Consider the following 19,840-nt stretch of genomic DNA (forward strand, 5'->3'; position numbering starts at 1 on the left):
TTGTGGGTCTGTGGAAAGGGTTAGGGAAAAAAATGTGTATATATATATATATATATATATATATATATATATATACACATAAGTATACTTATGTGTATATATATATATATATATATATATATATACACACACACACATATACTTACTGTATAACTTGGTATAATAATAACTTGGCATAAAGGTGCTTAACAAATGGTAGTTATTGACATTGGTGTTAGGACATTTCTAGACACTCTCCATCAGGGGTCTCAAAGTGGACACCAGCTCCCCTAAGGGCTTTAGAAACATGAAGGTGACCTTTTCAGTTGCCACAGTGCCTGGGAGAGGGGATACAAAACATTCCACAATGCTCGACAGCCCTATGCGTTAAGAACTGAGCAGCTCTGAATGGCCATTGTGCTCCTTTTGAGAATCACTGCCACTAACCTGCTGATCCTGTCCACTGTGACTCACTGCACTCATCTACACACGTACCCACCTCCAGGAAATCCACTTACGGACTTTCAGAAGCTCCGTACATGTTTTGGAATAACTAGTCACTCAGGGGCTGAACAATTGGCTCCAGATGTCTCTGGAGCTTGGAATTAGAAGCTTTGAGTCTAAGTTTTTCCATTGATGAATCATTCAGTTCCTTGGTTAGAAAGGATCCTCTCCTCCTCCGATCTCTTGTCATCTGTCCCTTAGTGGTACTAAAACTCCCCAAATGGTTAATGAGCATTAAATCAGAAAACATACACAGCAACGCTTGGGAATCATAAAGTTCTGTGCAGCTGTATAGTATACAGATATTCAGTATTATGTGCTGTAATACAATTGACTAGGAGCCAACTTAAGGCTTTTCTCTTGTGAAATCTGATTGGCCTGAGCAGTGCTTTGCCAAGACATATTGGGAGCCTGAGGCACAAGGAAAAATTAATGATCTTATCCTGCCTTCTTTTAAATTTTGACATTTTGTTCATCATGGATTTTTTGGCATTAATTTTGATTTTAAAATATTTTATGACAGGGGCACCTGGGTGGCTCAGTCAGTTAAGCATCCAACTGTTGATTTCTGCTCAGGTCATGATCTCACAGCAGTGAGATCAAGACCTGCATTGGGCTCCGTGCGGGAATGGAGCCTGCTTAACATTTTCTCTCCCTCTCCTTCTGCCCCTCCCCAGCTCATGCTCTCTTTTTCTCTAAATAAATAAATAAATAAATAAAATAAAAATTAGAACTATAAAAATATTTTATGACAAAATTATTTATTTTGATCACTGAGTGCTTTAGTGCCCCCCCTTAAATTTTACACCCCAGGCAAATGGCCCCATCCCTCACCCTCATGTTGGCCCTGGGTCTGAGGTCTCAGCTCAGATTCCCTAATCTTCCATCCAGTTGGTTGTGCTTTGATCCAAACCTTCAGCCCTGGTTATGTACGGTGGGGAAAGACAGTCTACAAGATTCATTGCCTTCTTACAATAACTCTATAAGCATGAAGGTAGTAATGAAATGGTCCATTAGCCCCCTTTTTGCTCTACTCAATTACCCTAACTTAGCTCTTCCTTCAGGTGTCCCAGCTTCCTGAAAGGATCAACTAATTTTCAACCTGTTTGCAGATTTCTGAGTATTCTTAATTTTGAGAAATAAACAATACACTGACAAAAGAAGGTCAAAGTGTCATTTATATATTATGATTGGCATTGCATCCCTGGGGACCAGCTGGTTTACACATGGATATTATGGTAGTTTATCATGGAGCTTTTATTATCTGGACCTTCCTTCCCAAATATCTTTCTCATAGCCTGAGAATGTAATAAACAACAATAGGGAGGGGCACTAAGACCAGGTCATTTCTCAGAGCCTCCTAGTCATGACTGAGCTTCCCTAAAGCACTTTGGAGCATGGTGGCTTGGGGACTCAACTGCATCCTTTATACCTTTCCAGGTGGAGGAAAGTTGGTAATGGTTCAAATCCTGCTATTTGGATTTGGAAAGTATATCTTGTGACCCAGTAACCTAGATATTTGCTGGACTGGAATTTTTCTTTTTTTCTTAAGAAACAACTGCCATTTGTGGAACACCAACTAATGTTAATCTATGATCATCATCAGCCCCACTTTATAGGCGAGAAACAGTGTAATAAGAATTTAAGCAACTTGCTCAGAATCACATGGCTGATTAGGAGACAGTTGGGATATGAAGCCAGCTGTCTGGCTTCGGAGTTTCTGAGTGCATTTAACCGCTGTTCTATTCCGCATCTTGGACACCATCAAGCAGGACAATTGGGGTTAATCCTTGCAACAGCTCCACATGCCAGATATTATACCCATTTCCACTTGATGAATGGAGACTCCAGAAAGTAAAATAACTTGACCAAACTTAACTCCTTTGTAGCTGAGTAAAATCCAAGAAAACCAGACATGCTCCTTTATGATCACATTTCCCTCTGTGGGAAGGGCATTCACGGGCAAAGCAGGCTGTATGACCAGGTACAAGTATGCAGCCCAGAAAGAAACAAGAAATGGATTTTCTTTTTATCAGATCTTAAGGGGGAAACAGAGTCTAGGTGAGACAGATCAAAAGGCTCATTGAGCAGTGGTGCCCCCCCAGGTCTCCATTACTTACCAAGCAGGTGGGCTGAAAGGTGACCTCTGATGACCCAGAAAGGGCCAGCTTCATTTTATGAATAAATATGTGAGTGCTGATTTCATCTAATTCATCTCACTTCAGCCTGGTAGCCTCAGAAAATACAGAAACCACAAAGCTCTCTGCTGAGGCCTGATTTTTGGAGGAGGCCAGTGTGTGTTCCAGGAGCCCAGCGCCCCCGCACTCCAGCTGGCACCCTCACCCAGGCCCGGGGAGCCCGCCTCTGGAGGACAGCGCTTCCTACCGGTCACCTTTCTGCGCTTTTGTTTGTGGCATCTGGGTTTAGATGAATGAGATTTACACGGTTTTAATAAATATTAATAACCATCTTAATCTCAGCAAACCTTTCACAGGAGATATTCAAATCACTTCCCAGTCATCTTAGGGGCCCAATGAGAGTGAAGTAATCATTTTGCAAAGCTGTGCCAACCCTTCCGGGCCTTTTGGGCCTCATTTAATCTGGGTCTGTGTGACAGGGAATGTGTTCGGGGAGAAAACAAAGAAGTACTTAGGATGGCCATACAGGCAGACCGCACCCACCGGCCCACTTTCATTTTCGAGTGTTGTACTCCTGTCTCTATCTTTATTTATCTACTCTCTGTGCTCCGTTCTTTTTGTAGTGGGATGTTTGATAATATTAACAATAATACCAGAAGCTCATATTTGTTGAGTGCTTACCATGTGCCAAACAACGAGCTGTGTTCCTTAAGTGCATCTTTCATTTGGTCGTCCCAACTATATCATTAGCTAGACATCCCCACCTTACAGATGAGAAAACAGTCTCAGAGAGGTTGTTTGTCCCAGGTCATATAACCAATAAAGCACATGTCACTTGCCGGGTTCCAACAGAGGTTTGTTTGTTTCTAACGATCTTTGGTTGTCACTGGGATAGCCTGATCATTTACCTTCCTGTTGAAACCAAAATATTTGGAACAAATGGTATTGTATAGTTTGGGAAAAAAAAAATCGTCTCAAGTAGACTCAGCCTTTGTAGGCTAGGGGCGAGGGTGGGAGGGAAAAAAGAGAGAGAGGTTACTTCAAAAAGCCTAGTGAATTAGGAAGCTATAAAGTGAATTTTAAAATCCCTATCCATCCATCCATAGGATCAGGCTGAATGAACTCCACATTCATGAGCCATTAGAGCTGAAGGTGTCTCAGGGATTACCTAACTTGAGCTTCTTATTTTACACTTGAGGAAACTGAGGAACAGAGAAGTGAAGTAACTTGTTCAAGGTTATTGTAGTCATAAACATTTGGATTATTCTCTTGGAGACTCGTTTCTTTTTACTATTATTATTTGTTATTATTTCTTAACACATTTTGTGATATACATGTGCCGAATGCTAATCCAAAATAAGATATTTTGCTCTGATGTATTTTTATGGATCAATCACTACTTAGCATCTAAACAGATGGAAGTTCTAGAATACTTACAACAACTAAGAACAAATGAAGTCAGCACGATTATTCTCCAGAATCATCAAAATTGTCCTGTTCCAAAATTCAACATGTTAACATGCCATTCTCAAAAGGATGGCTGTTTTCTCTGGTATAAGACAGATGCCCTGTGTTGATGGTTTGTGTGTCTCAGAAGGAATTCTCTGGTGGCAGATGGGAGTTAGCTGTTCGTATGCGTGCACACTGAAGGACACTGGATTGCACAGTGGACTCTTTTCTGGCAGGGACCTTGTGTTAACAGAGCAGAAACGTGGAGAGGCATTCTCGCCCAGATGCAGAGCTGACCAAACTCTAGGCTCATAGAGTTAAGACCCTGAAATACCTTTTCAGGATTAACTTGTGCTATCACAATTTATCAACCAGAAAATAGCCAGTGATTACTTAGTTTACAATATTATCATTTTTAAGAGGAGGAGGAATGATAGGAAGTAATAAAGGGCCACCCTACAAATTCCTTTTAATTATACTGGGGAGGAATTATTTGGTTTATTTTGAAAGTCAAACCTGCGTCTCCCCAGCTACCATAAAAATCTCAACGATTATACCTCTGTGAAAACTAAAGCCACAGGTGAACTTTTGGAGAGTGATACATGCATTCTTTCTCATTCAACCTTTGTCGGATAGTGTGCCCTGTGCCAAAAAGATATGAAAGACACGAAACAGGCAGTTTCCTGACCTCATGGAACTTGCGGACTTGGGTGGAGAGGTAAGAAAGGGTATACAAGTAAACACACGATTGTAGTAACGCCGGGTTGAGACAACTCGTTCTCCAGTCAGACTGCTGGGGGGTCCACTCCCACTCCATATTTCACTAGTTCTGTGACATTGAGTGAGCTACTTAATTTCTCAAAGTCTTGTGTCACCAAATGTGAACTAGGGATAATAATAATACCTTTTGTGGAAAGTTCTCATTGGGTTAAATGAGACAATATACATAAATGCTTAACAGAGTATGAGGTAAGTATTCCAAAATAATAGCTGTACTAACAGTGGTTCTTACACTCCTCTTGCAAATAGGTTAATGGAAATACGAACAAAAGAAGGGCACTTAACTAAAAAGGGTTGGGGCTGGCAGTAGATGAAGACTATAGAGTGAAGAAGCAGGAAGATGTGTATAAATGGTAGGGCAGATTGGGTCCAGGGTGGTTGGAAGTGGGATAAGAAGTGGTGGTTCTCTCCTTTAGGTGCCTGTGGAGGCAAGTCCAAAGGCTTGGAGGCATGGTAAAACCTCAGCCATTCAAAGCAAGGCTTATACTTCCTTCCAGCTGGACCAGAGAACGCGAAGGCCAGAGGACGGAGTACAGCAGGAGATAGGAGATGTACAAGATGGATTGCAAAGGACCTGACTTTACCTTGAAGGCTTCGCAGGTCATGGGAGAATTTCCATCAGCAGAGCGACGTCACAGAATTTTGGAAGGGTCACTCCAGCTACAGTATGGACTAGAATGGCTCGAGAAAGATTAGATCTGAGGCAGGGGTGCCCGTGACAAGTCTGTTGCAGAAATTCAAGGGACAAATGAAGAGAACCTAAACCAAGGCAGTGACAAGGGGAGCAAAGAGAAGTGACGAGACTTGAGACTTTTGAGAAGAAAGGCGTGGGCCTTGGCAATTAATCGGATGTGAGGAGCAAAGGCAAGAAGCAGTAACGGACGACACCCAGATTTCTGGGTGGGGAGACTGGAAGGCTGGAAAAGCAGGTACAGTGGGAAAGATGGTGCGTTCGATTTGAGCCATGCTGAGTTTGCGGCTCTTTACAGGATTTTCAGGGAGAGATGCACTTGGGTAGAGAGGTCTGGCACTCCGAAGAAATACAGGATATTAAAGTCATGGAGAGGATCCAAGAAATTATTTACGTGATGAAAACACTTGATTTAAAGCCATCTACTGAATCCATTTTTGTTGTTTTTGCTGTTGAAGATGAGAACACTAAAGGCAGAATATATGGTTCTTCTAGAAGACCAGCTTTCAATTTTATTAAAATAAATGACCCACTCTGATGAACATAAGAATGATTTCTAAGGCGTCTTGCCATTCTAACACTACGATTCTATTGTTCCAAAACACTGCTGTGAATCTGGAATTGCACTTGATGACAGTAATCCTGTGGCCTTAAAACTTCCTTTGGGGTCGGGGAGGGGAAACTATATATACATTTTTTTTTTTTAAAGAAAAGCTCGTTAGTCACACATTTTTTTTTTTCATTTTTTTTTAAATGAAAGTCATACGACCCTAAACATGCAGTATGTATGCTTATAAAAAGGAAAAACCAAGGAAAGACACTATCTACATTTACCTACTCTGGTCCCAATTGGCCGCAAACAGCAGAAGAATCTTCCTGCCGTAGTGATCTCGGCTTTCCAGCACTCCGGGGAACCCATCGATGAGAGCCCTCTTAATGCCAGGATCATCAGCCTTGAAGTTTTTGAACATGTCCAGGTGTAGCTGGCGATACTGAAAGTACTGGGCCAGGAGTCTAAAGGCATCTGCTTGGTGAAACTTCCTGGCTCGGAGAAATCTCAGGATGAAGGCATCATCTGTACGCAAAAATCCAATGTCAGGCCTGGTGATGATCATGTCCCTGACTTGCTGGATATCCTGATGTAAAACATCTGGGTTTTCATTCAGTTCCAGGCGAGCTTTCTCTATAGTCTCTGGACTGAGTCCGGCCTGTAAATGGGTCATCTTGGCCAAATCTCCTTTCCAAGTGCTTAATTGCTGATATTTTGGAAGAAGGGAGACTGGTCCCATTCACCCGATGGTCTGCTGAAATCGGGTCCCATTCAACAGTTTTTCTGCTACCAAGCTGCCACTGAAACAGACAAATCGAAGGCCTTCTTTCTGTTCTTAGAAAGCAGTAGGACATTCAGGTCCTATGTGGTGGTGGCCATCCAGAAAGGAGGCAAAAACGAGACCATTTCTTACTGCAAAACAAATGCACACAAGAGAGACAAAACAGTGATGATACAAAGAAAATCTGGGCAAATTAATTGGAACTTAGATAAAAAAAAAAAAAAAAGGCAGTATTGTGCTGTGGGTTTGATTAGATTAGGTATCCAAAGAATAAAGGCTAAATTATCTTTAAAATGGTGTAATTGGGATAATTTTATTGTTGACCTCCTGAATGCATAATATGCAAATATTTGGAACTTTCTAGTCACACTGACTAGTTACCATAATAGTGTATGGTCCGATTAGTAATAGATCGCTCTTTTATTAAGTACTTTAAGAAACACTAAGAAGAAAGATCCTTCTCTGTTACAGCATGCTTTATGGGGCTGTTCACAGGCCTAGATGTGGCAGAGAAATTAGGGCTGCTGTACAATTTATTAGCCTCCCCATTAGCCTCTTTTCTCAAAGAGAAGTACCTTTCACAGAAATGCCCCCTCCCCCACCTTTTTCAAAGGCAGTTATTTGCATCTTAACAATAAAAAGGGACTGTTAAAGGTCACTCTATCCTAACCCCACAGGTACCTAATTACTCAAAACTGAGCTGACAACAGCTGGGGGGAGGGGGAGGGGGGCAGCCTCCTGGCTGGAAGCCTGACCTTCAATAATCAAATTCAACAGCAATGAGAAAGGATGCTCACGTGTCTTACAAGCGGCTTTATTATTTGCCTTTGTTAGTCTTCTGTAGGAAAGGCAAAGGGATTTGAAACCCCTGATTGCTTTCCTGCTGACCCAATATCCACACAGGCTTAAAAATCCTCCCATTTACATAACTTTCCTGTTGTTCAGAGATATTATTTTACTTATGATTGTTTTAATCTCCTCATATGTATCTCTTAAGATGTCTACACCTAAACGGTATACAGAAGGACAACTATATTATTTACATCTTCCTCATTTTAAATATAAATTCATATTTTAATGCCTTCAGATATTTGTTTGGTATGATCTGGAAGTTCTAAAAGTCAGAAGACATACTAGGTGTAAATGAACTTGAAGGCATATTTTTTTCCTAGCTTCCCTAGGTCGACAGTATCTGCAGTCAGAGGAAGAATATTTATTCCCAACTTAGTTATTATTGGTAATGCTTTATCATACAAAATAATGTAAAAGACAAAATTATTCTTCTGCTTAATTTAGAATGACCAGTTAGTTCTTAAGGGAGACAGTCAACTCACACATTTCTGTTTTATATTGTGGTATAGGGGAGATGAAGAATAGTTAAAGTAACTGGTATTCATTGTCAAGATGAGGGAGTAATAGAAATTCGATGTGTAAAATGTTGGCTTTGTAAAATAGTTTGTAAGAAAACGGCATTTAGCTCTGCAATATGCAAAAACAAGAAATAGAATAAAGTCTTGAGCTTCCCTAATTTTAAGGACTTAGGATTGTAAATTGAAAATAATGCTACGAACTATTCCCAGGATTGGAAGAAACTGCCAAACCCACCTCGTTCAACACCCATCTGATGTTAAAATTCCCTGTCTAGTACCTTACAAAAGCCGTTCAGAAAATTCCCTTGTTTGATGTCTCCTTTTCTAGTTCATCCCTACAGTCACAGCAATATGTCCTTACTATTCCCACCAACGAACTGACCAGGAAGATCATATAATTTATTGCCCAAATTTAGACACGAGGGGGTGCTAATAATAATAATAATAATGCTAGCACAATAGCTATAAACTGGGACAATTCTAAGCAAACCCAGAAAGATGGTCACCCTACTAATGATGATATTTTTGTTCCTATATCCAATAGACAAATTTCAGTTCTCTTTATGGGTGACCCCTGTCAATATTTTATATTGCTGACTTCATCCTTCTTAAAACTCTCTCCCCCGTTCTCCCACTCTCTTTCTCTAACTCCAGACACCGTGATTTTTCTTTTAGCCGTGTTGATCCCTGCTCCCTCTTCTCTTTCTGTGAACACTTTACTGGGTGTTTCCAGGATCTTGCCCCAAGATGTGACCGCCTACGTGTAATATAACTTCAGTCTATAGCTCTTTCTCGGTCTCCAGGCTACATATCCAACTGCCTTTTCAGCAACCTCACAGACACATCTTCTACACACCACAGACTCCATATGCTTAAACCTGAACTAACCATCGTTCCTCATCTTGAATTTGTCCTTCCACCTCCATCCCTTAGTGACTAATGTCACCTTCTGTGCAGCTTCCATTCTAAAAACCTGGGGGTCCACTATTATTCCACTCTCTCCCTTATTGCCCACTTCCAGACAATTACTTCCATAATATTTCTTAAATCTGCCCATTTTTTCCATCCAATCTCACGCTGTTTAGCCCTGCAACATTCTCCCTATGGCACCTTTGCTGCCAAACTTGCCTTTCTCTCGTCCATTCTCTGTATTGTAATTGAAATCTGCTCATGTCATTCCTTGAATTGTCCAATTGTCCTAGGATAAAGTATAAAACTATGTAATAAGGTTTTTAAGACCCTTCGCCGTGTGGTGCCTATCTCTCTCCAGATTCACCATCTGGCCAAGTAGCCACACAGAGTCATTTGACATTTCTCCTCACCTCTCAGGACCTTGACAAAGAATAACCACTGACGAACTCCTCTTTGCCCTTCAGGAGTCATCTTGGACATCACTTTCTCTAGGAAGCCTCCCTGACCTTCACAGGTCACTGGTAGCCTCACAGCCCTGACCGCATCATTTCACTGCCATTTTCCTCCCCCGCTTTTTCCTCTGAACTCTTTGTGGAGAAGAGCTGGATCCCGCTCATCTGTGTATCCCCAGTACAGGGCCTGGCACAAACAGTGTCAGCTCCACGGGTGGAGCACCTTTGTTACGCTCACCATCTATCCTCAGCACCTAACACAGTGTCTACCGGGGCATAGGTGCCCGAAAAATATAGAGAGTAAATGCATAAAGAAGGTAGTCAAAACATTGTTTCAATGAGTGAGTTGCTTCCCATTCTGTTGGATGCCTCTGGAATCATTTTCCTTAAATGACAGTGTTGCCGCTAACTTAATTTCCTAGGAGAATTTAGCCTAGGCACGTTGTACTTCAGATCACTGCCTCCTTGAAGCATGCTCGGTGATGGTCCCTGTTCCAAGCCATGGCACAGGACGTTTAGACAAGTCATAGCAATAGCTTGTCCCCTTCAGAAGATTTAAAGGTTCTGGGAGCAAGTTAAACACCTTATAGTTCAGGGAACTCTACAATGTTTCTGAAATCAATTACTATGGGTTCAAGGAGAGAGCGGAGGTGGCATTTTTCATGGCCTGCTTCCACACATAGCTATGCCTCCGATCTATAATAACTGAAATAAATTTGCTTCAATCTACATCTTTATTCTGTCCTCAGCATACAGTAGAAGCTTCTGGGGAGAGAACCCAAGCTAGGGTCGCTGGGTTTCATACTCAGGATGAAACAGATATTTTCCATTAAAGGCAAATCCTTCACTTCAGATCTCTGAATAAACTGCTACTTAAAGAACAACTTCAATTGATAATATTCAAGGTTAAAAATGCTATGCCGTTCAAGAACGTTCTCCAGCACGTAGCATTTCACTTGACTGTCATCTTCTGTTCACGTGAAGGACTTGGTTCTCATTCAACTTTTCTAAATTTGTCAAACAAGTATAAAGGGATACGTTGGACTTGGTATCACATGAAGTAGGAGTCGTTTTCTGTCCTAGAGGTATGAATACTAACAAGAGCTTTGATTTCCAATTTATTATAACTGTAGTTATTATGTCCCAGGCACTTAATACTCTCTATTTATATATTACATTCTTTAATCTTTAGAACTGTATGAGAAGAGTATATTATTGTCTGCATTTTTCAGGTGAGGGAACTGAGGCATAGAGAGGTAAAATGAGTTTCCCAAGGTTACACAGCTACTAACTGGCAGATATTGGATTCAAGACCAAGTAATCTTTCTCCAGTCCCATGCTCTTTTCTACTGTGCTGTTCTGTCTCTTATGTGTAGCAAAGAGGTTCTAATATTTACTACTTAAGAGCTGTGTGACCTTCAGCGAGTCACCTTCCCTCTCAGAACCCTACTGTCCTTTACTAAAATTCCTTCTAGATTTACCACTCTATAAGCCTAAATGTGCTGAAGGAGTTGACAGACATTCTTCGGTAGCCTAATACCATACCTTACAGAAGTCTAGTGTTGTCCTTGTTTCTTCGCCAGAAGATGACTAAAGCTGTTTAAAAAATCTAGCTGTCGATGCCTTTTCCAGCTGTCGCAAACTTTTGCTCTTCCTTTATGTATTTTCCTTTGGCTAAAATGCCAGATCAAAGATCTTACCATTCTATTTGAAGGATTGATATTTTGCCATGCCTAGCAGAGTGCGAAACATGATCCGGGGACTGAAATGTGCTTGATAATCAAAAAGGGTACTTGAGGTAGATGCATGTGGGCCTCAGAAACCATCTTTCCCATTGCTGTTTGGGTCCCAAATGATTCTTTTTTTTGACATTGTTACAGATACATGGAGAGTGACTCACCATGTGCCCTAGGGAGCCCAACATAGGAGCTAACTTCCACTTCTAACGGCATGTTTTTTCTAATAAACTACACATTTAAGTAGTAGTATTTTGTATGAGAGAGAGAAAAGAAGAATCTTTGTATCGTGATATTTGAAATCATGGCATCCATAGACTTAAGATTCTCACTTCATCTCAAGTTTCCATTAGAAAACATCTATTTGTGTATTCCCTTATGCAAAATTCAGTGCACGTGCGCGCGCGCGCACGCACACACACACACACACACACACACACACACACCTACCTATAAACATATATCCTAGTATTTATGAACTAAAGAATCCAGGTGGGAAAGTCATTTCAGAAAGCAAAATAATTCAAATAAAATTGATTTTGGTTACTTTACAATTCATTACTTTCATTTATTTCATTATCTTCAGAAACACACATTAAATATAAGCCAATAACCAGATCTTGTCTACAGACTATGTACACGTGTATGTATTATCTCAAAGCATTTTGCACCAATTATCTTTCTTCATTGTTACAGTGATACTGCAAGAAGTAGAAGAAAAAGAATTCTTTAGGAGATGCTGAGGACCATGTGAACTGATGTAGGTAAAAGTGCTTTGGAAATAAAAAGCTCCATTTTACACTTACTGTAATCTTGTTGATACCATAATTTTGTTGTTTCCAGGTAAATAAAAAGATACTGAGTCTTAGAACAACTAAGCACTGGTCTTAAAGTCAGATAATAAACTAATGTTAAAAACTCGGGGCATGAGGAAACAAATATTTGTTGAGTACTTATTATGTGCCTACAGCTTTGATGTTCTATGATCTCATCTCCACACCAACCTTTAAAGCCGGGTTGTTAATTATTATATGAGAGGATAAATCTGAGGTTTAGATAGATTAATTATAGCTAGAAGAATGAAGATTCACACCTCAGTCCACCTGACATAAAACCCATGTTCTATCAATGACCTTGCCCTGCCACTCAGTGTAGGTGATTTCTCTACACCCCTTGTGCCCTCACAATGACTCACTCACACAACAGGCACACACCCACACCCCACCAGTCCTAAGGAAGATCATTTAAAAGATGTTGTAAAGTTGGCCAGATCTGGGGAGGAAAGAGTGTATTGTTGTCACGACCAGAAAGATAAAATCTATGAAGCCTAGATACTGTTGGAAATATAAGAACATCAATAAATAATGAAAATACTTCAAATATTTATTGCATTGGGATGTTCTTGGTAATACAAAGAATCCTTTTAAGTACACATAAATTTAAATTAATATAAATATAAGTGAGAAACTATACCCATATTTGTTTTTATGAGAAAAAAATGAAAAATGAATCTGAGATAAAACTTTCCACATGAAAGTCTAATCAACTACCTCATTCATTAGTAGGTGTGAAAATTATGTTTCCAGATTTTAAATGAATATTGAATTAAGTTAACCCCAATGACTCTTCACCTTTCTAAAATCTCACTTCAGAATTTTTAACTATGTTTTTCCCCTAGGAATGCTGAAAGGAATTTTTATACTGAATGAAATAAAAATAGATGCTGCTGATACATCTAGACAAAAATTGAAAATCACAGTGAGCAAAAATCTTTTTTTTTAAGTACAACTGTATTTGAAATCTTTTCCGAAAGATGATAAGCTCCCTTACTGCCAGTGGCACCTACATTTAATCTTAGAGGCTGGCTGATTATAATATTCTTTGGCGCTAAATAGGAAAGAGTCTTTTTTCCAAATGATGAATTTGAAACTGACCATTAGGGCTTGTATGACTTCTCTGCATAAGTACTGGCAAAAGAACATAAATCCTGGGAGTAACAGAATGGTTCCTAGTCCATCAATGTTCTCTCAAACATTACCCAACTTGCAGTTATGAACTACTTATACCAGGGGCAGGGAGAGAAGTCTAGAAGGATAAAAGGGAGACCTTTAATCATCTGAAAGTACAGTGTGACCAGAATTTAGCCCCTGGCTCACGGTCAAATGTCCATCACCTTTAGCTCAATCTTAGCCCAGGGCTTACCCTTGCCATATAAATATTCATTGTGTTGACTCCATTGGTACCCTTTAAAATAGCAACTAAGCACACAGTCATCTTCTCCCATTTGCTCTTGCCCACAAGAAAGATTAAGAGTAAATTGGAATGAGTAGAGACACTGGGAACTTGTACCCAAAATAAATGCCAGGTCAGAATTAGAGTAGTCTGGAACCTGAAGATGGACCTTTTGACAGACGATTGTGACCTTTGTTCTAGAAGAAGCTATATGACTTTTATTCTTTTAGTTTGCTTTGGGAAAAATAATTCAAGGAGTTGATGGAAAAGACAACTTGTAAAGAAGGCATGGGGTTTTTCTGCCTCTTCACTGTAGAAGGGTATTTAGTTGAAGTAGTGTTTACCTTACACCTCACTGTATGTTAAATAAAGACAATCTACAGGGAAAAATGTATTAAGATGTAGAAAATTAGACTAGAACTTTTTCTATGCTATTAAACTATCCCCATAAGAAGTCACTGGCAGTCAATGCCCCAATTTAAAATTTAATTTTAGTTGTGCTTCTTAGGAGTATCAGCAGGAGGGAAAGGAAAAAACAAACAAACATGTGACTCTTCTCTCATCAAGGGAAGAGGGTATTTCTCTAAGAATAGACTCTTTAGAGGAAGAGGATCTGGAAAAATGTAAGAAAGGCAGGGTTCACCCAAAGATGGCCACTAAAGCCACTTGCTTTCTTTTCCTCTCAGTGTTTTCCCCAGCATTCTATGTGACTGGGACCCTTCTAGGTGTGATTAGGCAGATGATGTTGGCCACAGGAATCAAAGTTAAGAAAACTTCGAGGTCAACATAGAACACAACAAGGTGCATAAGGGTGAGGTGGGAAGAAAGGGGTTATTTGTATAACTTTCTCCTCAACTACAGTTATAATTTCTAAGCTGTTATTGTCTTAGATCCCAGGACGGTTCTTGTTTTGTTTTAGTATGAGTGCCATTATTTGTTAATCAGATATTAAGGTGGAAATGTTTAAAAAGAAGGAAATTGTTTGTTGTCTTTACTTCTCAAAGTGTGGTCCATGGATCAGCAGCATCAGCAGGACCCAGGAGCTTATTGGGAATACAGGATGTCAGTACCCACCTAGACCTGCTGAACGGGTACCAGAATTCCCAGGCAATTTGTATGTACCTTGTTTGGGAAGCACTGCTCAAGAGGATTTGCAGTGAATCAAAAGGATTGAGAGGTAGGTTAATTACCTGTGAGGTCAAGCTCACCCTGTCTGTGAAAAACAGTGCTACTGTGTCCAACAGGAGACTAAAAGCACATCCAGTGTCTCACTCCTTTTGGAATACCAATGCTCATGAAAGTTTGTCAGATCACTCACTCCATTAATTGTACATGTGCTTGTGTGCTCTATATGTAAACAGAAAACAATGAAGAAAGGAAGGAGTGGGGTAAGCAAGAAATGCTAAGAGAAAGGAAGGGAGAAAAAGAAGGAAGAGAGAGAAAAAGAGGAGAATCTCATGTTTTGTTTATTTTGTGTTATTTTGATCACACATCAGACTAGAGTTCTCTTACTCATAAAACCTATGACGGGAGCCCTTCCGCCATTCCCAGGCCCAGGACTTCCCTTCCTCCCAAACTACAACATAATGAACACTGAATACACTATGTAACTTAAGACATATAAAGGTATGGAGCTTTAGGCAAGACATTTGACCAGTAACAGAAGCTGAATTGACATGATGTGATTTTAAGGAGAAGAGGTGGAGAAAGTTGGCTTACATAATATCAATAAATTGGAGATGTGGTTAAAAGGGTCCAGAAGACAAGAGCAATCATCTTAAAACACATATGGGGAAAATTCCTCCTGGCTCAGAAATCAGGAAGAAGAAAGGCTCATAGAAAGTTAGCTGCCTACACAGAAAACTTTCTCATACCGAAACATGTCCATGAAAAGGGAGAGCACCTGGCCAGAGAAGAGATGATAAAGGGCTGTGAAGGGAAGCAGAGGTAGTGAACAATAATGAACTTATTAACTGAATAAATGAAAGGTGTTTGAGGGAAGGTGAGTGTCCAGTTGATTTCCACATCCATGAAGAATCAAACCAAAGACAAACTTCGCTTTAGCTAAGACAAACTTGGATAGAAAGGTAAGCATGGTTCTGTCTAGAGAGATACAACACTTGGGATTGATGTTAGGGGGTTACAGACTTGCAGCAATTCACATTGTGGATCTTCTCCTGAAACAAATTTATTCCACTGAAATCTGGATAAAATGAACAACGATCAAAATTATCAAAATTTGGGAGAAGGGTGTAATGTAGGAAAAGATCTCTCTTGGCAATGTTGAGGGGTATTTCTGGGCTGACTACATGGGACCAAACTTCGTAGTTTTTATATTCGTTTTGCTATGTTACCTCCTGTCTCAGTAACTATGTAACAGGAAAGGAGAGAAGATCCAAATAAGTCTGAATCCATTTACTAAGGATGACTCTGCTTTGAGGAAGTGTGTGTAAAGTCATGAATAGACTTCTCAGGGTTAATAAGGTGTCTTTTTGTAAAGCTTGCAAAAGTGAGAAGACACCACTAGCTCTGAAGAGTTCCTGAGTCCCCCGTTTGGGAAATAAAAATTTACCAGCTTTGCACTCCATGATTCCAAAAGGATGTGCCCTTTGTGAACATGTCTACAAAAATGTATGATGCCACTGTGATGGAAAATATGTCTTCTGTTCACCTTTAAATCCATTATAAAAATGAGAATGTCATGTTACTGAAAATATGAAAAAAGTGAAATAGCCCTTAATAGAAGAAAGAATAAAAGAAGCAGCCAGGATAGGAGCACTCTATAAAAATTAATAAGCCTAGCATAATATTTCATCAGAGAAAGGTATCACTTCTGAGACAGATGCCTGTAAATCTCACCGAAGCAGCATTGTTTTGAATTTTCCCCAACCTCAGGAAATTGTATTAAGCACAGGAAGGCAGCAGCATTAGAGGCACTGGATTCCTGGCCTGAGTTTCTGTTTTGAAGCAGCTAGAACAGGCAATATGTACACTTTAAAAAATTATCTGGGATGAACCATTCTTTGCAAACAGATAAGGGTATATTAAGAATCTTGTTTCTTTGGGATGTGAGGGGTCTTTTTTTACTGTGGATATTACCAATCTAAAGACAGTATATAAATGAGCAAATATTTCACCAAATATTTTCACTAGTTTTTTTAGTTTGAGTTCAAAAGTGAGTGAATTTTAGAGGCAAATTGAATTATGCCAGTATTTATGTAATTAATAGCGGCAAGTACCTTTTGACAAAATCTACTCTTCTTCATTCCAGAAGAGTATTTGGTGTGAATTTTTCCTCAAAACTTCTTCCAGAAGATACTTGTTTTTGACTAGCTTTATTTTTGACAAAATGAGCAAGCCAGTTTAGACAAAACTTGCTTTATTGACTCTTTTTTTTTTTTTTTTTAAGGAAAGCAGAATAAATGTACAAGAGTGATTTTTAAATAAGCCTTCTCTGTGCTCTGGTTTAAACTTAATTGTTTAATTAAGACATTATTTTCATATGAAAACACGATCCATTTCATTTTTAATTAAGATGTTATTTTGTTACTTTTATGAAAAATAATTTGTAAACAAAAAAACCCACCCAATACTTTGCTCTTCAGTAATAATTGATTAAATGGGTATTCATTGAAAGATTTTCATTTCTGACAGGCTCAAGTTCTTATTTTCTGATGTTTGTTAACTCTTATAAAAGAGATGATCCTGGATAAATTAAAGAGGTGCTATGACTTGGGTTTGGACCTTCCGGATATTTGAAAGATGTTCCAACTTCCCTTCAGCTGAGATAGAAAATGATGGCACTCTAAAAGCAGAGCCCAGCAGAACATAGTTACATAAAATGCCTTTTCAATTTTTGCACTCTATTACCCTTTACTATTATGGGAAAATGGTGTTATCGCCTGATTACTGAGAAAGCACACAAAAATCTCGCCTTCCAAATCCGAGTCAGTCCTTGACTAGTGATGAACAAAGACAGGCCATCTGCTCTGAATATCATTACTACTTTGGCCTTTTGGCCAAGGGATCTATCTTCTCTGCCTCAAAGAGAGGTTTAAGGTTGGAAAACCGAAATGAAATAACTAGACAGGAAGAGACCCTGGAACAAATAGCACTTTCCAATAAGAGCCACATTTGTTAGGTTATCATCATCAACATTTTAATTTTTACTCTGGCCACAGAGTTCATCTTTGGGGGTCTCCATTTTACAAAACATTTCAGTAAAAAACTTAATTCCAGAGTTTCTGTAATAAACGCTTAGGAAGGCAAATTGGCGTGTGGGTGAATATGAGTCATCAGTCACCCCCACCCTGCTTCCTGGTGATTCTCCATTGGAAAACCAGAAACACAGATTGAGCTTACATATCTGTTTTGCTGGAATAACACTATACCCCAGGCCATGTTAATTTGCTGAACTAACTAAAACAGCCCCTAATCTGCTGAAAGGCAGCTGGCTAACTGCTGGTGTCTGGCAAGTGCCCCATCTGTCCCCCTGTTCAGGGTCTCTCTGTCCTGGCTTCACTTTCCCTTTCTCTCAAGCAGGCGTCTCTTTGTTTTCAAGGGTGTCGTACACCTGAACTTTCCTTCCTGTGCCTGAAAACTTGGGTTCTTTTGCTCTACCCTGAGGACCTCGGGCTTTGTCTAAGTGACAAGACACAGTTGTGTGGACTGTAGTTACGGCGCTGGTGATGGTGGAGATCATGACGGTGATGGTGGAGAGATGGGGGTGCTGATGGTGTAAGGGAGCGCAGGCTGAGCGGGCGCCGGGAGGAGGAGGATGGACCGCGAAGGCGTGGAAAGTGGGGTGCGGGAGGGATGGAGTGCGGAGGGATTGCAGATGGGAGCTGTCCACGCACCGAAGTGCTGAAACGCCGCAGCCATGGCATCGCAAGAGCTGGGGGGAAAGGCGGGGAGGCGCTGCAAATACAGAAGGGAGAAAAAAGGCAACAAATACCTTCACACAGCCGCTCAGCCTTGCTTTAGGAATGTGTTTCTGCAGGTGTCCTCGCTGCTGAGCTGAGTGGGTGAGATCCCCTATTCTGGCAGGTTCGGGCTCAGATTTCTCTAGAAAGCTGTGAATGAGAGCCCCGGCTCCACGGGGCTGTGATTTTGGTAGGAGGCGTGTGCGCCGGAGACTCTGTCCTTCTATACCAAGCCTGGCTTTCCCCTGGGTCCTAAGTGCCTCCGCACCGCCGCTTTCCCCCGTTCCATCAAGACAATACCAAGAATTACTGTAATTTTGTAACATCTGGGACAAAAAGTTCAGGAACCATCACCCCCGACCCCAACTACCACCAATCTTAAAAACAGAATCTTTCAGATTAATGCAACCTCTGAAACGGACCCGTGTGTGTGTGTGTGTGTGTGTGTGTGTGTGTGTGTGTGTAAATTTAACAAATGAAAAAGTATCACAAACCTATATGGAAAAGCACGGATTATTTTATTAACAAATGGTAGTGAGAAAATAAACAACTTGGAAAAGGCTCAAATTAACCCTCACCGCACCAGAATTAGCTACACAAAGATTAAAGAACTAAATAAAAAATAAAATTATTTAAAAAAATAAACTAGAAGAATATAAGAAATATTTTACTGATGAAGAAGTTTTTTTAAGAATAAGAGGAATAGAAGCAATCACCACCCCCAAAATATCAATAAGATTGAATGCATAAGAATACTCTCAAATGTAAATTATCATAAAAGCATAAGTATAAATGACCATTTGGAAAAACTGCAACAGATATATGTTTCATACAGAAAATATCTCATATATCAAAAGAAAAATTTTTATGGCTTAAGAGGAAACAAGGAGAAAGAGCAAATGACAAGGAATTCACTAAGGAAAGGTAAGTGTATACTAAACCTATTTTAAAACATCCACCTTACCAGTATACAGACATGTAATTTAAAATAACACCAAGGTGCAGTTCGGGCTGAGGTTGTAAGTCTACTTAATGTCCCATACTGTTACAACAGTAACAATACTATAATAATAGTAAGAAAATGTAACATTTGTATAGGCCTATTTTGCAACATACATCCAGTATCATAAAATATACACACATATACACCAAGTAATTCCACTTTATGTACCTTCTCCTAATGATATAATCAGATATGCAGATAAAAATTTATGTACATAAATTTACATAAAGATTTATGTATATAAATTCAATTTATAATCATAAAGTTTGTCAAAAATAAAAACATTAACATTGTTTGTATATAGCCTGTTATATTCATGGCTACTAAAAACTTATTTTTGA

General features: G+C 39.7%; 1 protein-coding gene across 1 annotated transcript in view; it reads right to left on the reverse strand.

Annotated features, from left to right (window-relative positions):
* Window positions 1-18,711, reverse strand: part of CLVS1 (clavesin 1) — a 175,534-nt gene extending 156,823 nt beyond the window's left edge. Inside the window, exons 1-2 of the mRNA XM_045455142.1 lie at window positions 18,529-18,711; window positions 6,376-7,003 (exon numbers count right to left, since the gene is read on the reverse strand). Of these exons, the coding sequence (XP_045311098.1) occupies window positions 6,376-6,830 (455 nt within the window). The 5' untranslated portion in view covers window positions 6,831-7,003; window positions 18,529-18,711. The remainder of the gene's footprint in view (window positions 1-6,375; window positions 7,004-18,528) is intronic.
* Window positions 18,712-19,840: the final 1,129 nt, after the last annotated feature.

This window comes from Leopardus geoffroyi, chromosome C3 (genome assembly GCF_018350155.1).
Source record: "Leopardus geoffroyi isolate Oge1 chromosome C3, O.geoffroyi_Oge1_pat1.0, whole genome shotgun sequence".
NCBI lineage: Eukaryota > Metazoa > Chordata > Mammalia > Carnivora > Felidae > Leopardus > Leopardus geoffroyi.